At 43.9% G+C, this 26,596-nt stretch overlaps 1 protein-coding gene across 1 annotated transcript in view; it reads left to right on the top strand.

Moving 5' to 3' along the window:
* The window catches only part of TDRD9 (tudor domain containing 9), a 113,725-nt gene that overhangs the window by 39,246 nt on the left and 47,883 nt on the right, over positions 1-26,596 (top strand). The window contains 6 exon segments of the mRNA XM_028100421.2: positions 13,881-13,984; positions 19,408-19,472; positions 21,384-21,438; positions 21,599-21,683; positions 22,984-23,041; positions 26,387-26,491. Coding sequence (XP_027956222.1) covers positions 13,881-13,984; positions 19,408-19,472; positions 21,384-21,438; positions 21,599-21,683; positions 22,984-23,041; positions 26,387-26,491 — 472 coding nt within the window.

Genomic DNA, 26,596 nt, shown 5'->3' with positions numbered 1-26,596 from the left:
GGGTAGGGACTGGAGAAGAATAAGTGGACGGAACCGCCCGTGTTTGTTGTAAACTGTGAGTGTATAAACACTCACATTGTATATTCTGGTGAAAATTATTGGACTGGCTTTATACTTTGTTGATGAAAAATGTCAGATTCTGGTCATCTACAGAATTGTGGATTCAGTTGCGGGTGGGAGGTAATCTTATTTCAAATTTTATTTTGATTAAACAGCTTCTTTTATTTTTTTTAAAGATTATTTATTTGAGAGAGACATCAGAGTGAACAAGAGAGACAACATGAGTGGAGGGGGGAGCTGCAGAGGGAGAGGGAGAGGCAGGCTTCCCGCTGAGCAGGGACCCTGATGATGTGAGGCTTGATCCCAGGACCCTGGGACCCTGATCTGAGCCGAAGGCAGATGCTTAACTGACTTAGCCACCCAGGCGCCCCTGAACTGCTTCTTTTAATATAAACTTTACTGCTCTAGACTGGAGGAGGGATGTATTGTTGTGGTGCAGAACCGTGATAATGTATTCTTATGAACAGCTGTAGTTGAATCCAAATTATTTTCACATGGGTAATACATTCACAGGGTTTGAACATCAAAAAGTATGAGCAGGTGTAAACTATCTCCTTCCTACTCCTACCCTCTGCCCAGCTTCCCTGCCAACGAGAGGAAACCACTGTTAAGGATTTCTTAGGAAGCGTTGCATAAATTGGTATGTGTGTGGGAGCAAATGCAAACCTACTGTCTCCCCTTTGCAGAAAGGGCGGTGCTCCTTCCGCGTGCACCTTGCATTCTCATTTACCTTTTCATGTCTTTTCTCGTCAGTACATAGTTTCTTCATTCTCTTTGTAGAGCTATATTCTGTTCTTTCAAGTGCATATGCCGTTCTGTGTCTCAATCTCCAGTGTTTCTGGGCTTCTTTTTTTTCCCCCAAGATTTATTGATTGATTTATTTAGAGGGGGGAGGGGCAGAGGGAGAGGGAGCAGACTCCTCTCTGAGGGCTGAGCTGGATGTGGGGCTACATCCCAGGACCCTGAGATCACGCACGACCTGAGCTGAAACCAAGAGCCCACCCCTCAACCGACTGAGCCACCCAGGCACCCCTCTGGGCTTCTCTTATAAAAACAGTGCTGCGGGAGAACAGCTCTGCACATGTGACAGTGTGTGTCTTAGAGGCCAGGCTCTCCCAGTCTTAGTAGCACTGTTGACATTTTGGGCCAGGTCTGTGTGGTGGGGGCCGCCCTGTGCATTCACTGTAGAACATTGAATAGCATTTCTGGCTTTGACCCACTGGATGCAAGTAGGGCCCCCCATTGTGACAACCAAAAATGTTTCCAGACAATCCCTGGGGAGTAAGCTGCCCCCGTTGAAGACCCTGGTGTAGGTGAGGCCTTCCTAGAAATTAAGTTCCTGGAAGTGGAATTGCTGGTCAGATGGTTTATGCATTTGTAATTTTGATGGATGGGGCCAAATTGCTCTGTATGGGAATTTGACTTTTATTACAAACGTTTGTGATGTGAACATAAACAGTAGTTGTGACTACAGTGAGTTAACTGACTAGGTTCCACCTAATGTAAGAAGACACATTTTGTCAAATTTAATTGTGTCAGAGGGAGGCCAGTGATGGCCATTAAAATGTAGCACATCTTGTTTTTCCAGCTTTTTAAATGATGTGTTTAAAAAAACCGAGAGTTAAAAGAATTTTATAATGAACATCTCCATATCTGTCTTCTAGATTCTGTGTAGTTCACATTCAGTTTGTAGCATTTAAAAATGTCAGAACGAAGAAACTGTTATATTACTATAACTAAACTTGTATTTATTTAGATTTTATTGGTTTTTCCCTAATTTCCTTTTTCTGTCCTAGGATCCCACATTGCTTTGAGTTGTCATGTCTCCTTAGGCTCCTCTGGGCTGACAGTTTCTCAGATGTTTCTTATTTTTGAGGACCTTGCAGTTTTTAGGAGTACTGGTCAGGTATTTGTAGGATGCCCCACTATTAGAATTTTTCTGATGTTCTTCTCAAGAGTATACTTGGGGCTCTGTGTTTGTGGAGGAAGACCACAGGGGTGAAGTCCTATATTTTCGTGTTGTGACCACCAGCATAGCTCATCCCAGGTGATGCTGGCCTTGATCTCCTGGCCAACGGAGTGTTTGCCAGGCTTCTCCCTTGTAATGTTATCCCTTTCTTTTTCGTGTGTGTGTGTGTGTGTGTGTGTGTGTGTGTGTGCGCGCGCGCGCGCGCGCCTGCACATTGAATACATGTTTGGTTTGTTCCTTTGCTCATTGCCTGTCACCCCTAGTGAGATATAAACAGGGTAAGGAGGGACATGTCTTCTTCTTTGCTCTTTGGAAACAAGTTACTAAATACAGCCCATATTCAAGGTAGAGGGGAGAGGGCACTTATTTATCATATTTTAAAATTCTGCATTTCCTTAAAAAATTTTTTTTAAAGATTTATCTATTTTTTTTAAAAGATTTTTTATTTATTTGACAGAGAGAGACACAGCGAGAGAGGGAACACAAGCAGGGAAAAGCATGCTTCTTGCTGAGCAGGGAGCCCGATGTGGGGCTCTATCCCAGGACCCTGGGATCATGACCTGGGCCGAAGGCAGATGCTTAACGACTGAGCCACCCAGGCGCCCCCCCCAAAATTTTTTTGACCCATTTTGGAATGTGAGAGTAGCAGTGGCTTGCAAGTCTCTCTTCAACTGGCCATTAAGTGTTGGAATCATTTAGATGATTACTTAAGGATATGCTGAGGAGCTGGGTCAGGCCTGAGCATTTACCCGCTGAACCTGCATAATCTGGGCAGCCAGGGCCATTCACCAACCAATGCCTTATGTTCCACAGGCTGGAGAATACATGGTTTTAGCGTTCTATACCAAATACTGTGGTACTTAATAGGTGCTTAGTAAATATTTCAATGAATGAATAATTAAGACCTAACTAGATACTAACTTTAAGCCTTACTAAATTTGTGTTTTGTATAGATTCTGCTGTATGGTTTTTGGAGTTAGGGGACTTTGGTTAAAATTCTCATTTTGTTATTGTTACTACTGCCATCATATTACCTGGGTGTACTATCTAATGTCAGTAGGAGAAGCACCCTTCCTTCTGTGGAGCACCAGCCTTTCTCCCTTCCTACCTTCTTAGGGACCTTTTCTGATTCACTGTCTACCCCTTCTTGCTTTATCTTAACTAGCTCCTTCTCTCCTGTCCCTTTCTTGTCCCCATTTATTTTTTTATTTTTTAAAAACATTTTTAAAATTTAAATTCAGTTCATTAATATATAGTGTATTATTAGTTTCAGAGATAGAGGTCAACGATTCATCAGTCTTATATAATGTCCAGTACTCATTATATCACGGGCCCTCCTTAATGCCCATCACCCAGTGTCCCCACCCTCTCACCCCCTCCCCTCCAGCAACCCTCAGTTTGTTTCTTGTGATTAAGAGTCTCTTATGGTTTGCCTCCCTCTCTGATTTTGTCTTGTTTTTTTTTTTCCCCTTTCGTCTTCTATGCTCCTCTGTTTTGTTTCTTAAATTCCACATATGAATGAAATCATATGATGATTGTCTTTCTCTGATTGACTTCTTATTTTTTTATTAAGATTTTATTTATTTGACAGAGAGACAACGAGAGCGGGAACACAAGCAGGGAGAATGGGAGAGGGAGAAGCAGGCTTCCTGCTGAGCAGGGAGCCTGATGCGGGGCTCGATCCCAGGACCCTGGGATCATGACCTGAGCCGAAGGTAGATGCCTAACGACTGAGCCACCCAGGCGCCCCTCTGATTGACTTATTTCACTTAGCTTACCTCTAGTTCCATCCATGTTGTTGCACGTGGCAAGATTTCATTTTTTGATGGCTGAGTAGTATTCCATTGTGTGTGAATATATATATATATATACCACATCATCTTTATCCATTTGTCTGTCGATAGACATCTGGGCTCTTCCCACAGTTTAGCTACTGTGGACATTGCTGCTATAAACATTAGGGTGCAGGTGCCCCTTTGGATCACTACATTTGTATCTTTAGAGTTAACACCAGTAGTGCAATTGCTGGGTCGTAGGGTAGCTCTATTTTCAACTTTTTGAGGAACCTCCATACTGTTTTCCAGAGTGGTTGCACCAGCTTGCATTCCCACCAACAGTGTAGGAGGGTTCCCCTTTGTCTGCATCCCTGCCAACGTCTGTCGTTTCCTGACTTGTTAATTTTAGCCATTCTGACTGGTGTGAGGTGGTATCTCATTGACGTTTTGATTTGGATTTCCCTGATGCCGAGCGATGTGGAGCATTTTTTCCATGTGTCTGTTGGCCATTTGGATGTCTTCTTTGGAGAGATTCTGTTCGTGTCTTCTGCCCATTTCTTTTCTTTTTTTTTTTTTTTAAAGATTTTATTTATTTGACAGAGACAGCGAGAGCAGGAACACAAGCAGGGGGAGTGGGAGAGGGAGAAGCAGGCTTCCCGCTGAGCAGGGAGCCCGATGCGGGGCTCAATCCCAGGACTCCAGGATCATGACCTGAGCCGAAGGCAGACGCTTAACGACTGAGCCACCCAGGCACCCATGTCTTCTGCCCATTTCTTGATTGGATCATTTGTTCTTTGGGTGTTGAGTTTGGTAAGTTCTTTATAGATTTTGGATACTAGCCCTTTATCTGATAAGACATTTGCAAATATATTCTCCCATTCTTTGGTTGTGTTTTGGTTTTGTCAACTGTTTCCTTTGCTGTGCAAAACCTTTTCATCTTGATGAAGTCCCAATAGTTCATTTTTGCCTTTGTTTCCCTTGCTTTTAAAGACGTGTCTAGCAAGAAGTTGCTGCAGCCAAGGTCAGAGAGGTTGTTGCCTGTGTTCTCTTCTAGGATTTTGATGGATTCCTTTCTCACATTGAGGTCTTTCATCCATTTTGAGTTAACTTTTTGTATGGTGTAAGGAAATGGTCCAGTTTCATTTTTCTGCATGTGGCTGTCCAGTTTTACCAACACCATGTGTTGAAGAGACTCTTTTTTCCATTGGGTGTTCTTTCCTGCTTTGTCGAAGATTAGTTGACCAAAGAGTTGAGGGGTGTTCTGGGTTCTTTCTTCTGTTCCATTGGTCTTTGTGTCTGTTTTTGTGCCAGTACCATACTATCTTGATGATTACTGCTAGAAAAGCTTCCATTTTCTGCATAAATGACAAGATGGAAAAACCACAAAAAAGGGAACAAGAGGCAGTACTGACTGCCACGGACCTAATCAGTATGGATATAAGTAAGATTTCAGAATAACGATTATAAAGATACTAGCTGGGCTTGAAAAAAGTATAGAAGACACTAGAGAATCTCTTTCTGGAGAAATAAAAGAACTAAAATCTAATCAGGTCAAAATCAGAAAGTCTGTTAATGACAGGCAATAAAAAATGGAGGCTCTAACTGCTAGGATAAATGAGACAGAAGTGAGAATTAGTGAGATAGAAGACAAAATGATGGAGAATAAAGAAGCTGAGAAAAAGAGAGATAACTACCGGATCACAAGGGGAGAATTTGAGAGATAAGTGATACCATAAAGCAAAACAATATTAGAATAACTGGGATCCCAGAAGAGGAGGAAAGAGAGAGAGAGGGGCAGAAGGTACATTGGAGCAAATTATAGTGGAGAACTTCCCTAATCTGGGGAACAAGACAGGCATTCAAGTCCAGGAGGCACAGAGAACCCCTCAAAATCAATTAAAAAAGGTCAACATCCTGACGTATAATAATGAAACTTGTAAATCTCAGAGACAAAGAGAAAACCCTGAAAGCAGCTTGGGACAAGAGGCCCATAACCTACAAGGGTAGAAACATTAGACTAGCAACAGACCTATCCACAGAGACCTGGCAGGTCAGAAAGGACTGGCATCAAATACTCAGGTGCTAAATGAGAAAAATATGCAGCCAAGAATACCTGATCCAGCCAGGATGTCATTCAAAATAGGAGAGAGAAAAAGCTTCCAGGACAAACAGAATCTAAAAGAATTTGCACTAAACCAGCCCTACAGGAAATTTTAAAAGGGATCCTTTAAGCAAAGAGAGAGCCCAAAAGTAACATAGACCAGAAAGGAGCAGAGACAATCTATGGAAGCAGTGACTGTGCAGGTAAAATACAATGGCACTAACTTCATATCATTCAGTAGTTACTCTGAGTGTAAACAGGCTCCATGTTCCAATCAGAAGACACAGGCTGTCAGGTCGGATAAAAAAACAAGACCCATCCATATGCTGTCTGCAAGAGACTCATTTTAGACCTAAAAACACTTCCAGATTTAAAGTGAGGTGGAAAACCACTTATTATGCAAATAGACATCAGAAGGGATCTGGGGTGGCAATCCTTATATCAGACAAATTAGATTTTAAACCAAAGACTGTAATAAGAGATGAGGAAGGACACTATATCCTACTTAAAGGGTCTATCCAACAAGAAGATCTAACAGTTGTAAATACCTGTGCCCCTAACGTGGGAGCAGCCAATTATATAAGCCAATTAATAACAAAATTAAAGAAACACATTGATGATGATACAATCGTAAGGGACTTTTAACACCCCACTCACTGCAATGGACAGATCATCTAAGCAGAAGATTAACAAGGAAACAAGGGCTTTGAATGTCACACGGGACCAGATGGACTTCACAGATACATTCAAAGCATTTCATTTTAAAGCAACAGAATACACATTCTTCTCAATTGCACATGGAACATTCTCTAGAATAGATCACATACTGGGTCAGAAATCAGGTCTCAACTGGTACCAAATGATTGGGATTATTCCCTGCATGTTTTCAGACCACAGTGCTTTGAAACTGGAACTCATTTACAAGAGGAAATTTGGAAAGAACTCATACATGGAGGCTAAAGAGTGTCCTACTAAACCAGGAAATTAAAGAAGGAATAAAAAAGTCATGGAAACAAATGAAAATGAAAACCCAGCAGTATGTTGCAAACCTTTGGTATGCAACGAAGGCCGTCATAAGAGGGAAGTATACAGCAATACAAGCCTTTCTCAAGAATCAAGAAAAGTCTCATACACATCCTAACTTTATATGTAAAGGAGCTGGAGAAAGAACAGCAAATAAAGCCTAAACCCAGCAGGAGAAGAGAATTAGTAATGATTAAATCAATGAAATAGAAACCAAAAGAACAGTAGAATAGATCAGTGAAACTAGGAGCTCGTTCTTTGAAAGAATTAAGATTGGTAAACTCCTGGCCAAGCTTACCAAAAAGAAAAGAGAAAGGACCCAAATAAATAAAATCATGAATGAAAGAGGAGAGATCACAACCAACACCAAAGAAATACAATTATAAGAACATATTATGAGCAACTATATCCCAACAAATTAGGCAGTCTGGAAGAAATGGATGCATTCCTAGAGATGTATAAACTATCAAAACTGAACCAGGATGAAATAGAAAATGGGAACAGACCCATAACCAGCAAGGAAATTGAAGCACTAATCAAAAATCTCCCAACAAACAAGAGCCCAGGGCCAGATGGCTTCCCAGGGGAATTCTACCAAACATTCATTCATTTATTATTATGTTAGTCACCATACAGTACATCATTTGTTTTTGATGTAGTGATCCATGATTCATTGTTTTCATATAACACCCAGTGCTCCAGGCAGTACCTGCCCTCCTTAATACCCATCACTGGGCTAACCCATCCTCCCACCCCCCACCCTCTAAAACCCTCAGTTTGTTTCTCGGAGTCCATAGTCTCTCATGGTTCATCTCTCCCTCCGATTCCCAGCCCCTTCATTTTTCCCTTCCTTCTCCTAATGTCCTCCATGCTCTTCCTTATGTTCCACAAATAAGGGAAACCATATGATAATTGACTTTCTCTGCTTGACTTATTTCACTTAGCATAATCTCCTCCAGTCCCATGCATGTTGATGTAAAAGTTGGGTATTCATCCTTTCTGATCGCTGAGTCATATTCCATTGTATATATGGACCACATCTTCTTTGCCCATTTGTCTGTTGAAGGGCATCTCAGCTCTTTCCACAGTTTGGCTATTGTGGACATTGCTGCTGTGAACACTGGGGTGCGTATGGCCCTTCTTTTCACTACATCTGTGTCTTTGGGGTAAATACCCAGTAGTGCAATTGCTGGGTCATAGGGTAGCTCTATTTTTAATTTTTTGAGGCACTTTCGCACTGTTTTTCAAAGTGGCTATACCAACTTGCATTCCCACCAACAGTGTAAGAGGGTTCCCCTTTCTCCACAACCTCTCCAACATTTATTTTCTTGCCTTGTCAATTTTTGTCATTCTAACTGGTGTAAGGTGGTATCTCAGTGTGGTTTGGGCACAAAAACAGACTCATAGACCAATGGAACAGAATAGAGATCCCAGATATGGACCCTCATCTCTGGATGAGAATCTTCGACAAAGCAGGAAAAAATATGCAATGGAAAAAGTCTCTTCAATAAATGGTGCTGGGAAAATTGGACAGCTATATACAGAAGAATGAAACTCAACCATTCTCTTACTCCATGCACAAAGATAAACTCAAAATGGATGAAAGACAGGAATCCATCAGAATCCTAGAGGAGAACATAGGCAGTAACCTCTTTGACATAGGCCACAGCAGCTTCTTTCAAGACACGTCTCCAAAGGCAAGGGAACAAAAGAGAAAATGAACTTGTGGGACTTCATCAAGATAAAAAGCTTTTGCACAGCAAAGGAAACAGTCAACAAAACAAAGAGGCAACCCATGGAATGGGAGAAGATATTTGCAAATGACACTACAGACAAAGGGCTCATATCCAAGATCTATAAAGAACTTCTCAAACTCAACACCCCCAAAAAACAAGTCAGAAAATGGGCAGAAGACATGAACAGACACTTCTCCAAAGAAGACATACAAATGGCTAACAGACACATGAAAAAATGTTCATCATCATTAGCCATCAGGGAAATTCTACCAAACATTTAAAGAAGAATTTTTCTGAAGCAGTTTCAAAAAGTAGAAATGGAAGGAAAACTTCCAAACTCTTTCTATGAGGCCAGCGTTACCTTGATCCCAAGACCAGACAAAGACCCCACTAGAAAGAATTACAGAGCAATATCCCTGATGAATATGGATGCAAAAATTCCCACCAAGATACTAGCCAGCGGGATCCAACAGTACATTAAAAGGATTATTCAGCACGACCAAGTAGGATTTATTCGTGGACTGCAAGGGTGGTTCAACATCTGCAAATCAGTGTGATACACTATGTAAATAAAAGAAAGGACAAGAACCATATGATCCTCTCAATAGATGCAGAAAAAGCATTTGACAAAGTACAGCACCCTTTCTTGATTAAAATTCTTCACAGTGTAGGGATAGAGGGTACATACCTCAATATCATAAAAGTCATATTTGAAAAGCCCACAGTGAATATCATTCTCAGTGGCGAAAAACTGAGAGCTATCCCCCAAAGGTCAGGAACACACCAGGGATGCCCACTCTCACCACTGTTTGTTCAACATAGTACTAGAAGTCCTAGCCCCAGCAATCAGACAACAAAAGGAAATAAAAGGCATCTAAATAGGCAAAGAAGTCAAACTTTCACTCTTTGCAGATGACATGATACTCTATGTGAAAGACCCAAAATACTCCACCCCAAAATTGCTAGAACTCATACAGGAATTCAGCAAAGTGGCAGGGTATAAAATCAATGCACAGAAATCAGAAGCATTTATATACACTAATAATGAGGCAGAAGAAAGAAATTAAGGAGTCGATCCCATTTACAATTGCACCAAAAACCATAAGATAGTTGGGAATAAACCTAACCAAAGAGGCAAAGGATCTGTACTCAGAAAACTATACAACACTCATGAAAGAAATTGAGGAAGACACAAATAAATGGAAAAGCGTTCTATGCTCATGGATTGGAGGAAAAAATATTGTGAAAATGTCTGTGCTACCCAAAGCAATCTATACATTTAGTGCAACCCCTATCAAAATACCATCAACTTTTTTCTCAGAGCTAGAGCAAACAATCTTAAAATTTGTATGGAACCAGAAAGATCCTGAATAGCCAAAGTAATGCTGAAAAAGGAAACCAAAGGGTGGCATCACAATCCGACTTCAAGCTCTGTTACAAAGCAGTAATCATCTTGTCCTCATTTAAGCAGAACCGAGTCTCTTTCAACTTAAAAACCTCCCTTGTTAGGTCCCATGTTTCTCACAGCTTTGGCCAAACTTTGTCAAAGCACCCAGTGTTTTCTCTGCCTCACGTTCATTGTGGTCTGGCCCCCAGTGCCCCTGCTCTGAGATGGCATTTGCCAGAATCACTAGGGACCTCCTTTAAGTCAAGAGCCCGCAGCCCTGAGCTTAACCTTGACCTCTCTGTAATGTTCAACACTGTTGACCACTTTGATTTTCTTGAAAGTCATCCTACCCTTGGGGCCAGTGTTGCCCTTCTGGTCCTTCTGTTGTCAACTCTGACTTGACCTTTCAACAACCTTTGAAGAGTCCTTTTCATTATTTTCAACTGTTTGTTTTTTTAATTTAATTTTTTTTAAAGATTTTATTATCTGACAGAGACAGCGAGTGTGGGAACACAAGCAGGGGGAGTGGGAGAGGGAGAAGCAGGCTTCCTGCTGAGCAGGGAGCCCGATTCAGGGCTTGATCCCAGGACCTTGGGATCATGACCTGAGCCGAAGGCAGACACTTAACCATCTGAGCCACCCAGGCGCCCCTGTTTGTTGTTTGTTTTTTTAAACAGACCCACCCCACCCTTAGAAAAGTACATAAAAGGTAACTGTGCACTCTGATGGGTCTGTGGAGGGAGCCTCCATGACCTGCAGCCTAAGTCCCGACGTCGAGTGTGGCCCAGCCTGCAGCTCCCTGTACCCCTCCAACCCTCTGCCCTGCAGCAGGGCTTTTGGGGCCTCCCATTTGCAGGTGTGCAGTGACCATGTAAAGGGATGGTGAGGATGGTGTGAGGCAGGTGGAAATTCCCTTCTTGCTCCCTCTGGGTGCCCAGCTGCCTTGGCCATTGGTTTTCCACCATTTGCAGCGTCCATTCTTGCACACCTCTTGCTCTCCTCCTGGGCTTAGCCGACTGGCCTGGGCAAGGCCGGCTTGTGGTGTGGTGGCAGATGTGTGGGGCCCTGGCCTCCGCGTGGGGCAGAAACACTGGAGCTTCTGCCTCTTCCTGTTGACAGGGTCCTCCACCAGTGCAGGAACAGGTGTCCCCACTTCCACCAGTGTGAATAAAGTGCTTCCCTCCACATTTCTGTCCCTGTCCCCCTGTGTTGTTTTTGTCCAAGCTTTTCGTCTGACAGAATCTGCCTCTGTGCTCTGACCACACTGTGCCATCCAGGAAAGCAGAGGCCTTGTCTCTTGATTGCCTCTGACTCTTGCACGTGGAGGGGGACAAGTTCAACAGTGGTTCGGTAGGTCCATGACCGACTTACTTATATTTCCTTTGTTACCTGTGTGAAGCCTGCTTGGAGAAAGCATGGCTATGTTCAGTATCTTAGCATGGTGTTTAAACAATATTCTTTGGCCTTGGCTTCTAGAACTCTGTGAGTACTTTTGAATTGATGGCATGTCTTTTCTGTGGTTTGTGTGTAGGAAAACAGTTCTAGATGGACCTGAATGCCACATTGGAGTTTGTGAAAATTATACTTTTTTTCTATTTCTATTTCATACAATTGTGTTATGGTTATTATTTGGATAAAGTAGAATATGATTTCAGGTAAAGGTTGAACAATAGGAATGGATTTATTAGGCATGTTTCTTCACAATTACTGATTAAGTAAAAGTCAGTTGTTCATACGTTAATAGGATTGTAATAATAATGAAAAATGGTTTATTACTCTTTGACTTAATTTATTCTAAAAATTGGAAAAAAATTTTGCATTTGTGGCTAAGTTCTTACCACCTGTAGACTTCTGCTGTGTCCTCCACAAAGTCAAATACAATGCCATGAACATAGTACTTGGTAAGTAAAATGATTAAATAAACAAAAAAAAAGCCTTCTTACTCTTGGTGCAAGAAAACCCAATATGGCTATGAAATAGATTTTGTGCAAATTATGTTGTATCTGTTGTGCTGGATATTGTAGAGAGAGTCTTTATTTATTTATTTTTTAAAGATTTTATTTATTTGACAGAGAGAAACACAGTGAGAGAGGGAACACAAGCAGGGGGAGTGGGAGAGGGAGAAGCAGGCTTCCCTCAGAGCAGGGAGCCCGATGTGGGGCTCGATCCCAGGACCCTGGGATCATGACCTGAGCCGAAGGCAGACGCTTAATGACTGAGCCACCCAGGAGCTCCCTCCCCCTTTTTTTTTTTTTAAGATGTAGCGAGAGTCTTATGTAGCGGTGGCTTTGGCCTCATGAAGCTGTCAGCTCAGACAGGTGATGGCTGCTCCATCCAGGGTTTGCTGCTGTGGTTGACCCCCAGCATTCTGCAGACCTGCCTGGAGGGCAGTATTAAATTAGGTGTGCTCAGTTGGGGTTTGTTTTAATACACAATATGGAAAGAGCTGAGATGTCCATCAACAGCTGAATGGATAACGATTTGGTATATAGATACAATGGAATACTACTCAGCCATCAGAAAGGATGAATACTTACTATTTACGTGAACGTGGGTGGAACTAGAGGGTATTGTGCTGAGCGAAATAAGAGAAAGAGAATTATGATTTCACTGATATGCGGAATTTAAGAAACAAAACAGGATCATAGGGGAAGTGAGGGAAAAATAAAATAAGGTGCAGTCAGAGAGGGAGACAAGCCGTAAGAGACTCTCTTTCTTTTTAAAGATTTTATTTACTTATTTGACAGAGAGAGCACAAGCAGGGGGAGCAGCAGAGGGAGAGGGAGAAGCAGGCTCCTTATTGAGCAAGGAGCCCGACATGAGGCTTGATCCCAGGACCCTGGGATCATGACCCTAGCCGAAGGCAGACGCTCAACCGACTGAGCCACCTGGGCGCCCCCATAAGAGACTTTTTTTTTTTAAGATTTTATTTTATTTTATTTTGACAGACACAGCGAGAGAGGGAACACAAATGGGGGAGTGGGAGAGGGAGAAGCAGGCTTCCCTCAGAGCAGGGAGCCCAGTGCGGGGCTCATTCCCAGGACCCTGGTATCACCATCTGAGCTGAAGGCAGACGCTTAAGGACAGCCACCCAGGCGCCCCACCATAAGAGACTCTCAATCACAGGAAACAAACTGAGGGTCGCTGGAGGGGAGGTGGGGGGGGATGGGGTAACTGGGTGATGGGCATTAAGGAGGGCATGTGATGTAATGAGCACTGGGTGTTATATAAGACTGATGAATCACTAAATTCTACCTCTGAAACCAGTAATACAGTATGTTAATTAATTGAACTTAAATAAAAAAAAAAAAAAAAACGTAGTCTAGTGACCTCCCAAACCTTGGCAGATAGATGACACGGTTATATTCATACTGTAAGTTGGCAGATGTACATGGGATATTAGCTGTTCCTGGTCCTCGTGATTATGATGGTGTTGACATACCAGGGCTTGTTGAGGTAGACGCTTGGCAGAGGGGCAGACTGCTGGTGCTGGGATCAGAAACTCCTCTGGGTTCCATACACGTTTGGAACAACTTAATTCTGCCTACAAACTAGATTTCCAGATGGACATTTCCCTTCTGTATGTTTGGCTCCTGACTCCATCCTTGCTCCAGTGATGGGGTCAGGGATGTGTACTAGGACATCCCATGGATATTGGGAGCCTTGAGTAGAGCTTGACACTCAGCAAGTGTTCACATCTTGGCTGAAGATGATAGTCTTTCTGTTGGGGGTATTTGTTACCAGGATACACTAAAGAGAGTCGCCCTTCCAGCCCCAGAACCCCCTTGTTGTGTTCGGATATACCAGCTTTTTCTCTTACTGTGTCTAGCTCCCCCATCGTGTCCTGGAGGAGCCGGTGATTACTAAGGACATATATGAAGTTGCCGTCTCCCTGATCCAGATGTTCGATAACTTGGACATGGAAGAGAGAGGGTAAGAAACACTGCCTGGCAGTGTGCTTGAAGTATGATTTTTAAAAATGTGGTATTCATTTAGACACTTTTTAGTGTTTTTATAATGTTAAGATATAACTGTAGATACTTTTTCCAGTGGTCACTGTATATATTTTAAAACAATGTTAGTACATTGCAATTTTTTTTTTTTACTGAAAATTTCCACTTTAAAGTAGTAAAAACCAAGTACAGTTTTAAGGCTGACAGTTTTAAAAACCAGAAATCACAGCCTGAAGAGAGAGTGGTTTCCAGATGTGCTGAGTTCTGCCACTCCTAGTCTGAGGCAAAATGGAAGGGACCAGGCTAGGAGGAGCTGTTGGGAGCCTTTCTTTGCCTTTGTTTGTGTTTGTTCAGAAGGTATGCTCCTGACTCACAGCAGGCTCCTTTGTCATCTAGTCTTCCACTCCTATGTTTAGGTGGACCCTTGAAACCTGGAACCTGTTTTTCCTTAGGAACAACTTGAGGTTATAAGTGGTGGTTAGATCTGTAATTTAACAAATGCACTGCTTTCTGAACCTTTCTGCGCTCATTTTACTACAGTTCCTAAATAGAGTTTATCTGTCATAACGATGGACGCCGAGGACGTAGAGTCCCCCTGCTCACGACAGCCGGAGCGTGAGTGTGGGTAGCTGCTGGTCTTACAGGCCTGACACGCATGCTCTTGCCTCTCTCCTTGTGCTGCTAGTTGCTGAGTATAAACACCTGTAAAGTGTGAGGTCACTCGAGCTCTTCCGTTCCCCTGGAGCTTGGCCTGACAGTGGGTCGCTGTAAGCTGGTCGCCGGCCCCTCGCCCCTCCAGCTGCTGCACTTGTGGGTATTGTGGCTGTGTTTCCGAGCTCCCACCGGTGTCTGTTATGTTTATGTTGTCCGTGTGTTTTGATTTACCCAACATATATCATTTTATTTACTCATTATTCTGTCTTACATCTTAGACTTTCCTTAGATCATTTTCATTCTTCCTAAAGTATATCTTCCTAAAGTTTTTTTAAGAGTCTGTTGGTAAATGTTCTTAGTTTTTATTTTGCCAAAAATGTCTTTATTTGAGTCTCATTTTTTTTAAAAGATTTTATTTATTTGAGAGAGAGAATGAGAGAGAGAGAGCATAAGAGGGGAGAGGGTCAGAGGGAGAAGCAGATGTGGGACTCGATCCTGGGACCCCAGGATCATGACCTGAGCGAATGCAGACGGTTAACCAACTGTGCCACCCACGTGCCCCTTTCACTCATTCTTGAAATAGTTTTGTTAGGTGTAAAATGTAGGTGGTTCTTTCTCTCTTTATTTCTGCTTTTTCTGATTTTTTCATTTAAATAACTTTAGTGAGATGTAATTTGCATACATTAAATACAACCATTTTTATTTTTCCTTCTGTATTTTGATGATGTTTTCCCAGAGTCTGGCTTCTCTTATTGCAGTGAGAAGTCACCTTTTGGTCTCACCCCTCCTTGTAGGAATATCTGCCTTTTGGCTCCGGCTGACTTTCACCCAGGCTCTTACTCTTGGAGAACTATGGTGTGACTTCTGCAAGTAGGTGGGGGTTACTCTTTGCTGATCTTGCTTCAGGTTCGGCGGGCTCATGGAGTGGGAACATTGGTGTTTCTGAAGCTGCCTGACAACCTTTCATCCAGTAGAGTGAGCGTTCACTGACGATCCTACCACATGGGTGGTGGTCTAATGTAATCATTTGTTTTTACTGCCTGGGATTATTCTATAAAGAAGAATTTCCCTTTTATTACCCTGCTTCTTCTCTCTCTCTTTCTTTTAATATCACAGTGGACTCATGGATTTTTTTCCTTTAAAAGAGACTTTATTTTTTAGAGCAGCAGTTTTAGGTTCACAGCAATATTGAGAAAAGCACAGAATTCCCATATACCCGTTCCCTGACACGTGTACAATGTCCCCATCTTGCACTGGAGTCCTACCTTTGTTTTAAATGACACATCATTATGACCCACAGGCCATAGTTTACTTTAGGGTTGTATACTTTACTTTACTGTTGGCGTTGTATGTTTTACGGGTTTTGACAAGCTTATGACAGCGCATATCCACCATTATAATACCATGCAGAATAGTTTTACTGCCCTCAGATCCTCTGTGCTCTGCCTGTTCGTCCCTGCTCCCCACCCCCTGTAACCCATGTCAGCCTTCTTAATGTCTCCATAGTTCTGCCTTTTTCAGGGTTTCATGGAGTTGGGAATCATACATACGCAGTCTTTTCAGATGGGCTTTTCCCCCTTAGTAATATGCATGTAAGTTTCCTCCATGTTTTTTCATGGCTTGATGGCTCATTTCTTCTTAGCGCCAAACAGCATTCTTTCATCTGGATGGACCGCAGTTTATTTCTCCATTTACCTACTCAAGGACATCTTGGTTGCTTCTAAGTTTGGGCAATTTGAATAAAGCTATTGTAAATATCTGTGTGCAGGTTTTGTGTGGACATGTGTTTTCAACTCCTTTGGGTAAATGGAGCATGATTGCTTGATCATGCAACGCAAGTATGTTTAGTTTTGTAAGAGATCACCTAATTGGGGTGCCTCGGTGGCTCAGTTGGTTAAGCATCTGCCTTCAGCTCAGGTCATGATCCTGGGGTCCTGGGATCGAGCCTGAGTTGGGCTCCCTGCTCAGCAGGAAGCCTGTTTCTCCCTCTCCCTTTGCCCCTCCCCTTGCTTATTGGCACTCTCTCTCAATCTCTCAAATAAATAAATAAATAAATAAAATCTTAAAAAAAACAAACACTTAAATGTCTTCCCCTGTGGCTGCACCATTTCACATTCCCCACAGTGAATGAACGAGAGGCCCTGTTGCTGCATATCTGCACTGGCATTTGGTTTTGCCGGCGTTCTGGATTTTGGCTGCTCCATTTTGTTTGGTTACTGTCAGAGTGTTGTGAATTATGACCTTCAGCATTATATTGTCCCCTTCTTTGTCTTGCTTATTAATGCTGTGGGTCTGAATTCTACTTTGTCATGTTTCAAGATTGAAACCCCTACTTTCTTTTTATCTTTGTCTCTAAAACCTTTGCCATCCCTTTATTTTCATTCTTTTTTAAAAAAGATTTTAATTTATTTGAGAGCGCTCAAGCAGGGGAAAGGGGCAGAGGGAGAGAGAATCTGAAGCAGACTCTGCTGAGCACAGAGCCTGACGTGGGGTTAGATCTCAAGACTGCAGGATCGTGACCTGAATTGAAACCAAGAGTTGGACGCTCAACTGACTGAGCCACCCAGGCACCCCTTCTTATAGTCTGTTTTAGAACATTTTCATCATCTCAAAAAGAGACCATGACCCTTTTGCTGTCTTCCCTCATCCTTCCCCTTCACCCCCAGCTCTAAGTAACCAACTAGTCAACTTCCTGTCTCTGTAGATTTCCCTATTCTTGACCTTCATATGAATGGAATCTGATCTTTGGTGACTGACTTCTTTTATTTACTGTAAGTTTTCAAAGTTCATCCATGTTGTAGCATATGTCAGTATTTTATTCCTTTTTATGGATGAATAGTACTCGATTGTATGGATATACCACATCTTGTTTATCCACTTGTGTAGTGGTAGTGATTTAGGTTCTCTTTTTCTTTTTGGCTTTTGTGAATCATGTTGCCGTGAAAGTTTATGTGCAAGTACTTGTGTGGACATTCTTCTTGTGTATATACCTAAGAGTGGAATGGCTGAGTCCTACAGTCACTCTGTGTGACCATTTGAGGAAGTGCCAGACTGTTTTCCAGAGCATCTGCATCATTCTGCATTGCTGCCAGCACCTCAGGAGGGTCCTGACTTCTGCACACCCTTGCCGCTGCTGCTTGACACCTGAGCTTCGCTTGTAGCCTTCCTAGTGCATATGAGGTGGTATAGTGCAAGGTGGTTTCGATTTACAGTTCCCTAATGACTAGTGATGCTGAATGTTTTTTTTTTTTTTACCATTTTTTTATTATTATGTTAATCACCATACATTACCTCATTAGTTTTTGATGTAGTGTTCCATGATTCATTGTTTGCGTCTAACACCCAGTGCTCCACACAGGACGTGCGCTCTTTAACACCATCACCAGGCTGACCCGTCCCCCCAACTTTGCATTCCTCGGGTAAGTCCCACTTGGTCATGGTCTGTAATTCTTTCCATGTGTTGCTAGTTGGATTTGGTTTGCTAATATTTTGTTGAGGATTTCTGCATTCATATTTGTAAGAGATCTTGGTCTGTGGTTTTCTTGTGATGTCTCTGGTTTTGGTGTCAGAGTAATACTGACCTCATAAATTAAGTTGGGAAATGTTTCATTTTTTTGGAAGTTTGTGAAGAATTTGTATCAATTGTGAAGAATTTGTATCAATTCTTTGAATGTTTGGTAGAATTCAGCTCTGGGCTTTCTTCATGGGTAGTTTTGAAATGATCAGTCCCATCTCTTTTCTTTGTTGTAGGTCTATTCAGATTGTTTTTTTTTTTCTTGCGTCAGTTTCAGTAGTTTGTGTCTTTTTAGGAATCTGTCCATTTCATGTCAACTCTCTACTTCATGGGTGTAAAATTGTCCATATTACTCCTCTATAATCTTTCTTATTTCTGTAAAGTGAGTAGTAATGTCCTCTCATTTCTGATTCTGTCTAGTATTTTGAATCTTCTCTCTTTTCCTCTTGTTTAAACTAGGTAAAGATTTGTCCATTTCATTGATTTTTTTTTTTTTCTAAGACCCAGTTTGGCTTTTGTTGATTTTTCTCCTTTGTTTACTTTCTCTATTTTATTAGTTTTCACTCCAGTCTTTATCATTTCTTGGAGGAGCCAAGCAGCAACAATCCAGGCTGTGTCTGGGAACAGTAACTGCAGAGGAGGAGAAAAGTTGTGGGGGTGAGCTGGGCACTGCAACACAGAGGCTCCGGGCCCCTGTCTGTTCCTGCCAGCCCTCTTGTTGCTCAACCCGAGGCACCTGATTTGCTTGCCTGTCTCTTGTCTGTCTCACCAGCTAGAATGTGAGCTCCAAAGAGCAGGGACCTTAACCTGTCTTGTTACCGCCTTACCCGCCAGCATGAGGAGAGCTCACAGGGTGCAGAGAATGAAAGTTCTGATTTCACGCAAAGGAAATATTTTGATGGGAATGGGGAAGCAAGCTGGTGGTTTGAGTTTGGTTTACTCGTAGTTATTTTTAAAGTTTTGCATTTTGAGATTCTGGATTACAATAGCTAAATTTCAAGGGAAAGTTTGGCAGGTAATGAGTTTTTATAGGAGACAACAGTGGGAGTCGAGGTGCTTGGGGCCCCTTAGTGGTTGTGGGGCCATGTCCTGGGGCCTCTTTGTTTCCTTATGTACAAAAAGGAACATTATAGTGGACGGTCTGTAAGAGATTTTCGCAATCGGAAGCCTGGACCTTGAGGGTTCTGGAACAGCAACGGCCGCACTCACCTGGACTCCCATTTGTGCACCAACAGGAGCAAGACCTGGTCGGGTGCCCAGTTTGTGCTGGAGCGGAGCAGCGTGTTGGTGTTTCTGCCAGGTGAGCATCATACCTGTGACCTGGATGGAGGCTGTGTTTGTGTCTAGCCCATGTTGCGAAAAATTGTACTTGCTGCGTCAGTTTAGTCTTTTTTAGACCCTGAGAACCTGAACAAGTATGATTTGCAGTTTGATCTCTTACTGTAACCTGAGTATTGCTAAAGCGATTGATCACAAGACTTTAATTTTTTGAAGGCAGTCTTACCCCCTTCAAAATTTTCAATAAAATAATTGGCTTTGTTAAATTTGCTCTTTCATGTAGATGGTTATAAATGTGAGGTAATGGCCACCAGCATACACTTTAAATCTCTCTCGGTGACAGTGTTGTTCCTGTGACCCTGCAAGGGTCCTCGGGAGGGGCCTGGTGTCCCTTTCTTAATATTTGGGAAAATTGGCCCTTCAGATATCTGAAAAGATTAATTTATGTTAAGTTGTACTTTTTCAAAATAATGTTTTTGATTTTTTTTTAATCAAGTGGTATCGTTTAGTGAAATCTTAGGGCAATAATATATTTTTTGGTTGTCGGAAGGTAACATAGAGAGCGTATGAATGTTTGTGCTGGTAGATTTGGAGAACAAAAAGCCTGAATAAAAGTAACTTATACTTAATTTTGGGGTGTAGCATTTGAGTGTACAACTTTGATCATGTTTTGCTTAGGCTCCTATGGATTAGTTTTGTACCCAGGAAATGCCATTAGCTGACAGTGGGGTGGAGTTGTATTTACCCCAATAAATATTTGTCAAAGACTGCTGTCCACATAACAGCATATTAAGAAAATGTATGACCAGGGCAGAGCCACAGTGGTATGAGTTTAAGAATACCTAAAAGCGAGGTGAGTACCTTTTAAGTGCTAAACATTGTCTGCAGAAAATAGTAACAAATGATATTTTACAGTTTATTTTGTTGTCTTTCTGTTCTGTGTTTATGTGAATGCAGGTTTGATACATGTTTATTTCATTTATTGATCTTTTGGGAATGGTTCTGTGCTAGTTTTGTAGGGCTGCTGTGCTAAGGGGCTAAACTGTAAGTCTTCAAACCAGAGATTTATTCTCTCACTGTTCTGGAGACCAGGAGTCCAAAATCAAGGTGTTGGTAGGGCCCTGCTCCCTCTGGGGCTCTGGGTAGAGTCCTCCCTTGCCTCTGCCAGCTTCTGGCGGCCACCTTCCATCCATTCTTGGCGTCCCTCCTCTCTCTGCCCCCCTTGTTAACCTGGCGCGCATGCCCCTCTGTCTGTCCCTCTCCCTTCCCCTGAAGGGAACATCATTCGTATTGGAGTAAGGGCTTGTCTACTCCAGTATGATCTCACCTTAGCTCATTATGTCTGCAGTGATACTGTTTGCAAATAAAATCATGTTCTCAGGTACTGGGGTTAGGACTTGAACATCTCTTTGGGGGACACAGTTCAATCCATTATAGGGTTGATACTTCAGGGTGACGGAAAAGCACATGAAAGTTTTATTTATCAGTAGACATTTTTTAAACCTAATGAAAATAATTTAGCATATCTCTGTGACCAAGACTTTTTAAAAACTTTTTTTTTTTTTTGGTTGTGAAATGTTGGATGTTCAGTGTAGGAAATTTGGAAGAGTCGGTGGGAAATAAAAATGTAAAATTGTTCACATGGCCACACTGCAGGCAGTCGCTGTTGTTAAAAGGAAAACACTGGAAGAATGTGGGTTTTTCCCCATATTTTTGAGTTACTAGTGGTCAGTGTCATTGTACATTTTTGTTTGTAATTGTGATGTAATTGGGCGAAGAGGATAACAAACACAAATAAAATGAATTGGTAGGGCCTTTATTGAAAAGGATGTCATTTTAATTTAAAGTGGGTTTTTTTTTGTTATTGTTGTTTGTTTGTTTTAGTAATAAATACATCTTTTTCCCCCCCCCTCTACTTCTTTTTCTTCCCCAGGTCTGGGTGAAATAAACTATATGCACGAACTTCTCACAAACATGGTTCACAAAAGGTGTGTTTCAGATGATGCAGCTTTGTTTTTACTGATATACTATTGTATTGTTTCTGCCTTAAATAATTCTGATCATCTCTGTGAACTGTTAGTCTTTTGTGTGTGTTCTCACATACATCTACTCTTTATGGACATTTTATTTCATTAATCTGTTCCCTAGGTTACAGGTTTATCCACTACATTCAAGTGTGACTCTAGAAGAACAGAATAATGTGTTTTTAAGTCCAGTTCCTGGGTACAGAAAGGTAGGAACCTGGGAGGCAAGTTGCAGCCACTTCAGGTACATTTTTCTTAGAGACTCTACCAGCGGAGAATGCTAACATTTCAGCTTACTTGTATCCTGTATTCTTAGCTAGTGTTTACTCCCTGAGCAAATAATTGCCTGATGAGCCAGGTATGTTGTTTAATTTTGTCTTTTATTTTGTAAGTCGGTTGCTAACATTTTTAAATTTCCTCAGCTTCTGGGCATTGTTGCTAGTGGATTTTGATGTCTTTTACTTGTTGGTATTTCTCAAACTGTGGGACTGTTCTGGCATCTGCAGCACTGCTCTGGCGACTTTGTTCAGAGCCCACATTCTCAGTCCTGTTTAAAGAGGATTTCTTTACTCTCGGGTCATGTGTGGACTGTGGGAGTGTCTTAGCACAACCCTTCCAGAGCTGCCTGAGATAGCCAGGAACGTTGCTTGCACGGTTCAGCCCCCTTGCTTCCAGTGCAGGTGTTCGGACTCTAGGGTAGCCGGGACCTCGCATGGTGTCCCAGTGTAGTCACCATCTGTGTTAGCTTGGTTGTGCTTTTTTTGCCTCGGGGTAGTCCCAGCACCCCTGAAGTCCCATGTCTGAGGTCTGGGATGGCTATATCTTTGCCTGGCTTCTTGCCTTTTGTTGTAAAGCACCTGCTGTGTTGCCGGGCTTTGTTTGTGAGGGATGACGCTAGGAGGAGGAGTAGCAGTTAAGACCAGGCACGTGGACCTGGACAGAGAGATGGCGTGGGTGCCTGCCACCTGTCATTGTGTGGCCTTGAGCAAATCACTTCTCTGAGACTTTTATTGTTTGAATGCAGACGGTTAGGAAGGTGAGTTGCAGGAGTGTGTGTCTGGACTAACATTACGGTAGCGGCATGGTGCCTGGTGCAGTGCCTGGGTGCGAGCAGTGCAAGGAAATAGGTACTATTTATTGAACACTCGGTTCGTGCCAGCAACAGTTCTAAGCACTTTACCCTTGTTGACTCCTGTGATCTTCAGAACAACCCTGTTGGGGCGGGCATCATCATTATTATGTGCATGGTGTGTATGAGAACCATGAGGTAAGTAACTGGCCCAACGCCCCACCCTGGTGTAGGGCAGAGCTGGGAAGCCCACCCTGCGCCAAGTTCCCCCACCCTCCTCCGGGACCCTTGTATCTTGTAGAAAATAGGAAAACCATTAATTTTAAAATTTGAGTCCAGTATTTACATTAAAAAGCTTTTAAATAATTTTTGAGTTTGAGTTTTTGTTTTTTTTTTTAAACAGTAAGAATGTCAGATGCTTTATTTTTGATGTTTGCTAGATTATCCTGTCCACCAACATCGCAGAGAGCTCCGTCACGGTTCCAGATGTCAAGTATGGTAAGACGCCTCTCTGTTTTCCCTACACCGTCCACGGCAGTATCTGTAGGCCTGTCTGTCCCCAGGAATTCGTCTTTCTCCTCCTCCCCATCTCTTCCACTGTTTGGAAGAGAGGATTTAGAAAAGTAGGCTCAAACAGTTTCTCTGTACTTGTAGTTCACCTCTCCTTCCTCCTTTGGGGGCATTCTGAGGCCCTTGTGGACAGGAGGGCCTGGGGCTGTCACAGGTGGAGTTCTGTGGCTGGAGGGAGGGGGTGTGGGCAGGAGCTTGGCTGATCTCTGTCACTCAGGATAGCTTAGTGGGGTACCATGTCAACTCGGAGGGAAGCTAATCATAATTTGGTATTCTCTGTATATGTCCTTGATTACTTTGCTTTCTAAGTTCATTAATTCTTATTTTGAAGCCTCACACGTGCCAGGCACTGTTCTCGATGCTGGGGGAACAGTGATGAATAAACCAAAGCCCTGTCTCATGGTGGCTGTGTTCTGTGTTCTGGTGGGAGAGACAGACAATTAGCAGGCAAAAATAGGTATCGTTTCAGGGAGAGTTCAGTGCTGTGTAGGGAAGTACATCAGACAGAGGGTTACAGTTATTGGGAAAAACGATCTTTTAGACAGGGTGGTATGGGAACACCTCGCTAAAGAAGTGGTATTTGAACAAGACTTGAATGAGGAATGAGCCATGGGAAGACGTGGTTCGGGCTTAGGGAACAGGTTTGAGGAGAAGCGAGGGGACAGTGTGGCTGGACAGATAAACACGTAAACTTGGGGAACGACAGTGTCTTGTCTCTGTGCCAGGGATGATTCTAGGTGCCGCAGGAATAGTAAACAGGCAAAAGTCTTTGTTATCACATACCTTCAGGGTGGTGGGTAATTGAACGGCAGACAAATAGAGATGTGTAGTATGTGAAATGATGGTGTGTATAAGAGGAAGAAGTGGAGGGGGCAGGGAGTAGTGGGGAAGGGCAGCTGATGGAGTGGCCGGGGAAGGGGTGGAGGCATGGGGAAGAGTGTTTGTAGGAGCAGCAGAGTGTGCAAAATCTGTAAAGTGAGTGCAGGGAACAGCAGGGAGGCTGGGGAGCTGCCCCAGGTGAGCAGGAAGGAAGTGGTTGGAGGGAGAGGTCAGGGAGGTTAAGGGGTGGGGTACCAGGTCATTCAAGGCCTTCATGTGAAGACTTCGGGTTTTGCTGGTGAGAGAGAGTTTTGAGAGTAGGGGTGAAGGGGAGACGTTGCCTACAGCTCATTCAGGGACAGACTACAGTGGGGCAGAGGGGAGTGGGGGTGCTCAGTGAGCAGGGTACGACTAGTGTGGTTTGCAGTGGGATTTGGTGGCAGGGACAGAAGGAGTGGCCAGTTCTGGAGAGGTGTGCTGGGGGGTCTGATGTGGGCCATGGGAGACACGGAGCGGTAAGCTGGGGACACCTGCTGCATGTGCAGGAACAGTTGGCTGTGTAGCCTGGAGACCAGTGGGCCGTGGGTGGCCGTGCTTCCCAGTGGGTGCCCATGGGGAAGGCATTTCTGTATTGAAAGGTGGGCAGTAATGAGCTGCAGAGTGGCAGCCAGCAAAGTCCTAGAAGCCAAATCGGAAAGTGTTTTGAGGAAGATGGGTGGACAAGCATGTCATGATGATTGGTTAAGTTGGAAGACTAGAAATTGGCTGTGGATTTAGCAACATGGATGTCATTGGTGACCTTGACCGAGGCAGTTTTGCTGGAGGTGACAGAGGGATGGGAGAAGAGAGGCATTGGAGGCAGTAAAGTCAGCACTCCTGAGGCATTCTGCAGAGAAATAGGGCCGTAGCTGAAGGGCAGCTGGAGCCAAGAGAACACATTTCCAGTAGCAGTGGGACACCCAGCAGCACTTTCCCTGGGGGACGGGAGACGTACAGAGGACGATGCAGGAGAGAGGGCCTGGGTGCTGTGGCCTCATCCTTGTGAAAGGCAGAGGGGATGTGACGGGGCATCGTGTGGGTGCTCGGCCTCTGTGAGCATGTGGGCGGGTTAACTTCGCTCACAGGGAAAGCCTGGGGTGTGAGGACGGGTGCCCGAGGGAGCTCACAAGGCCCTCTACTGCCTCAGCTTGCCCCTGGTGACCCCGAGACTCGGCCCTTAGTGCACAGTGAGGTCGGGGGAGCCATAGAGGTTTGAGAGGACCCTAAAGAGTCCGGGAGGGGGATTGATGGACCAGGGGCCATGTCCCCTAAGGGCCACGCAAGCCTCGTGACCAGGAGTAGAAAGGGGGCAGTCCATCTGCTGGCCTGATGGGTTTGTCCTTCTCTGGCTCTGGGGGACTGCACAGGGGAGGTGGGGAGTGGCAGTCTGTGCAGGCTGCGGTTGGCCAGACCAGCAGGTCAGCATGGGAGGGTGCAGAGTTCGGAATACCTTCAGGGAGTGGAGCTGAGGTTTGGTCAGCAGGGAGGGGAGGACAGGAGGCGGCAGATGGAGGGACAGCTAACAGGTCATAAGATGGACAGATCGCGGGGCCATCTGCAGGGAGTAAGGGTTGCTGGGTAGGCCTGGAGGCAGGGAGAGGAAGGATAATTCTGGTTGGGAGGGGGCGCTTGCTGTCACTATAACCCTGGCGTCAGGTGCGGCCCTGGGTAGGAGCTGCTGGAGGGTGGAGGGCAGGATGATGGGGGGAGGCAGGTCACGCACCTGGGAGCCCAGGTGCCTCCGGCATTGTTTGCTGGGCATGGAGATCACCCAAAATTCTGGTGGGAGCGGTGTTGGAGGGTGTGAGGACTGGGGAGCCAGGAAGGAAGAGGGGGGTGGTGAAGTGAAGGAGGCAGAGGTTTTCCGGGAGGGCAGTGGCAGGGAGGGATGGGGGAGGGTACATGCTGCCCCTTCAGCCTCAGCGTGTGAGGGGGCGGGGAGAAGAGAGCACCCTGCCTGCCAGCCTGGCCCCTTTCTACAGTCAGGACAGGGAGGGTCTGCGCACAGGGGATTTGGAGCGACTTCTGTCAGTTGGGTCTCGCAGATGAGGACACTGAAGCCCCGAGAAGATGAGCGGCTTGCCCTCCGCCCCAGATTTGAGCCCCCACAGTCCAGCGCTGTTGTCGTGTGTGCCTCTGACCACGCTCTCGTGGGTGCCGTCCAGACGGGCTCTTCCTATGGCATGTTGGGTCTGCACGGCTTATGGCCTTTAGGCCCAAAGGCTCCCAGTCCTTAGAGGAAAGAATGTGTGCCTGGGCAGTAAGGAGTGGCCTGTGCATTTCCAGAGGCTTCTGTAGGTGCACTGATTCTAAAGACTGCATGTGTTATATTATTTTTATCACTATGCATAGTCATTATTACAGTTATTTCTTGTTAGCATTGTGTTTACATTCCTTTTTTTTTTTTAATGACAGTTATAGATTTTTGTTTGACTAGAACTCTGGTTTGTGATGAAGATACGAATTATCAGAGTCTGCGACTGAGTTGGGCCTCTAAAACCAGTTGTAATCAGAGAAAAGGTAAGGCACTGTTCCAGCACAGTAATGAGTTGATGGCACATTCAAGTGTCTTTAAAAATTTTGGTTTTTATATTTTTACTCTTATGCTGATACTTTCTTTACTGG

This window comes from Eumetopias jubatus, unplaced genomic scaffold (genome assembly GCF_037043125.1).
Source record: "Eumetopias jubatus isolate StellerSeaLion01/CBP00866 unplaced genomic scaffold, mEumJub1_p1.0 scaffold_7, whole genome shotgun sequence".
Taxonomy (NCBI): Eukaryota; Metazoa; Chordata; class Mammalia; order Carnivora; family Otariidae; genus Eumetopias; species Eumetopias jubatus.
This window is presented reverse-complemented; position numbering and strand designations above follow the sequence as displayed.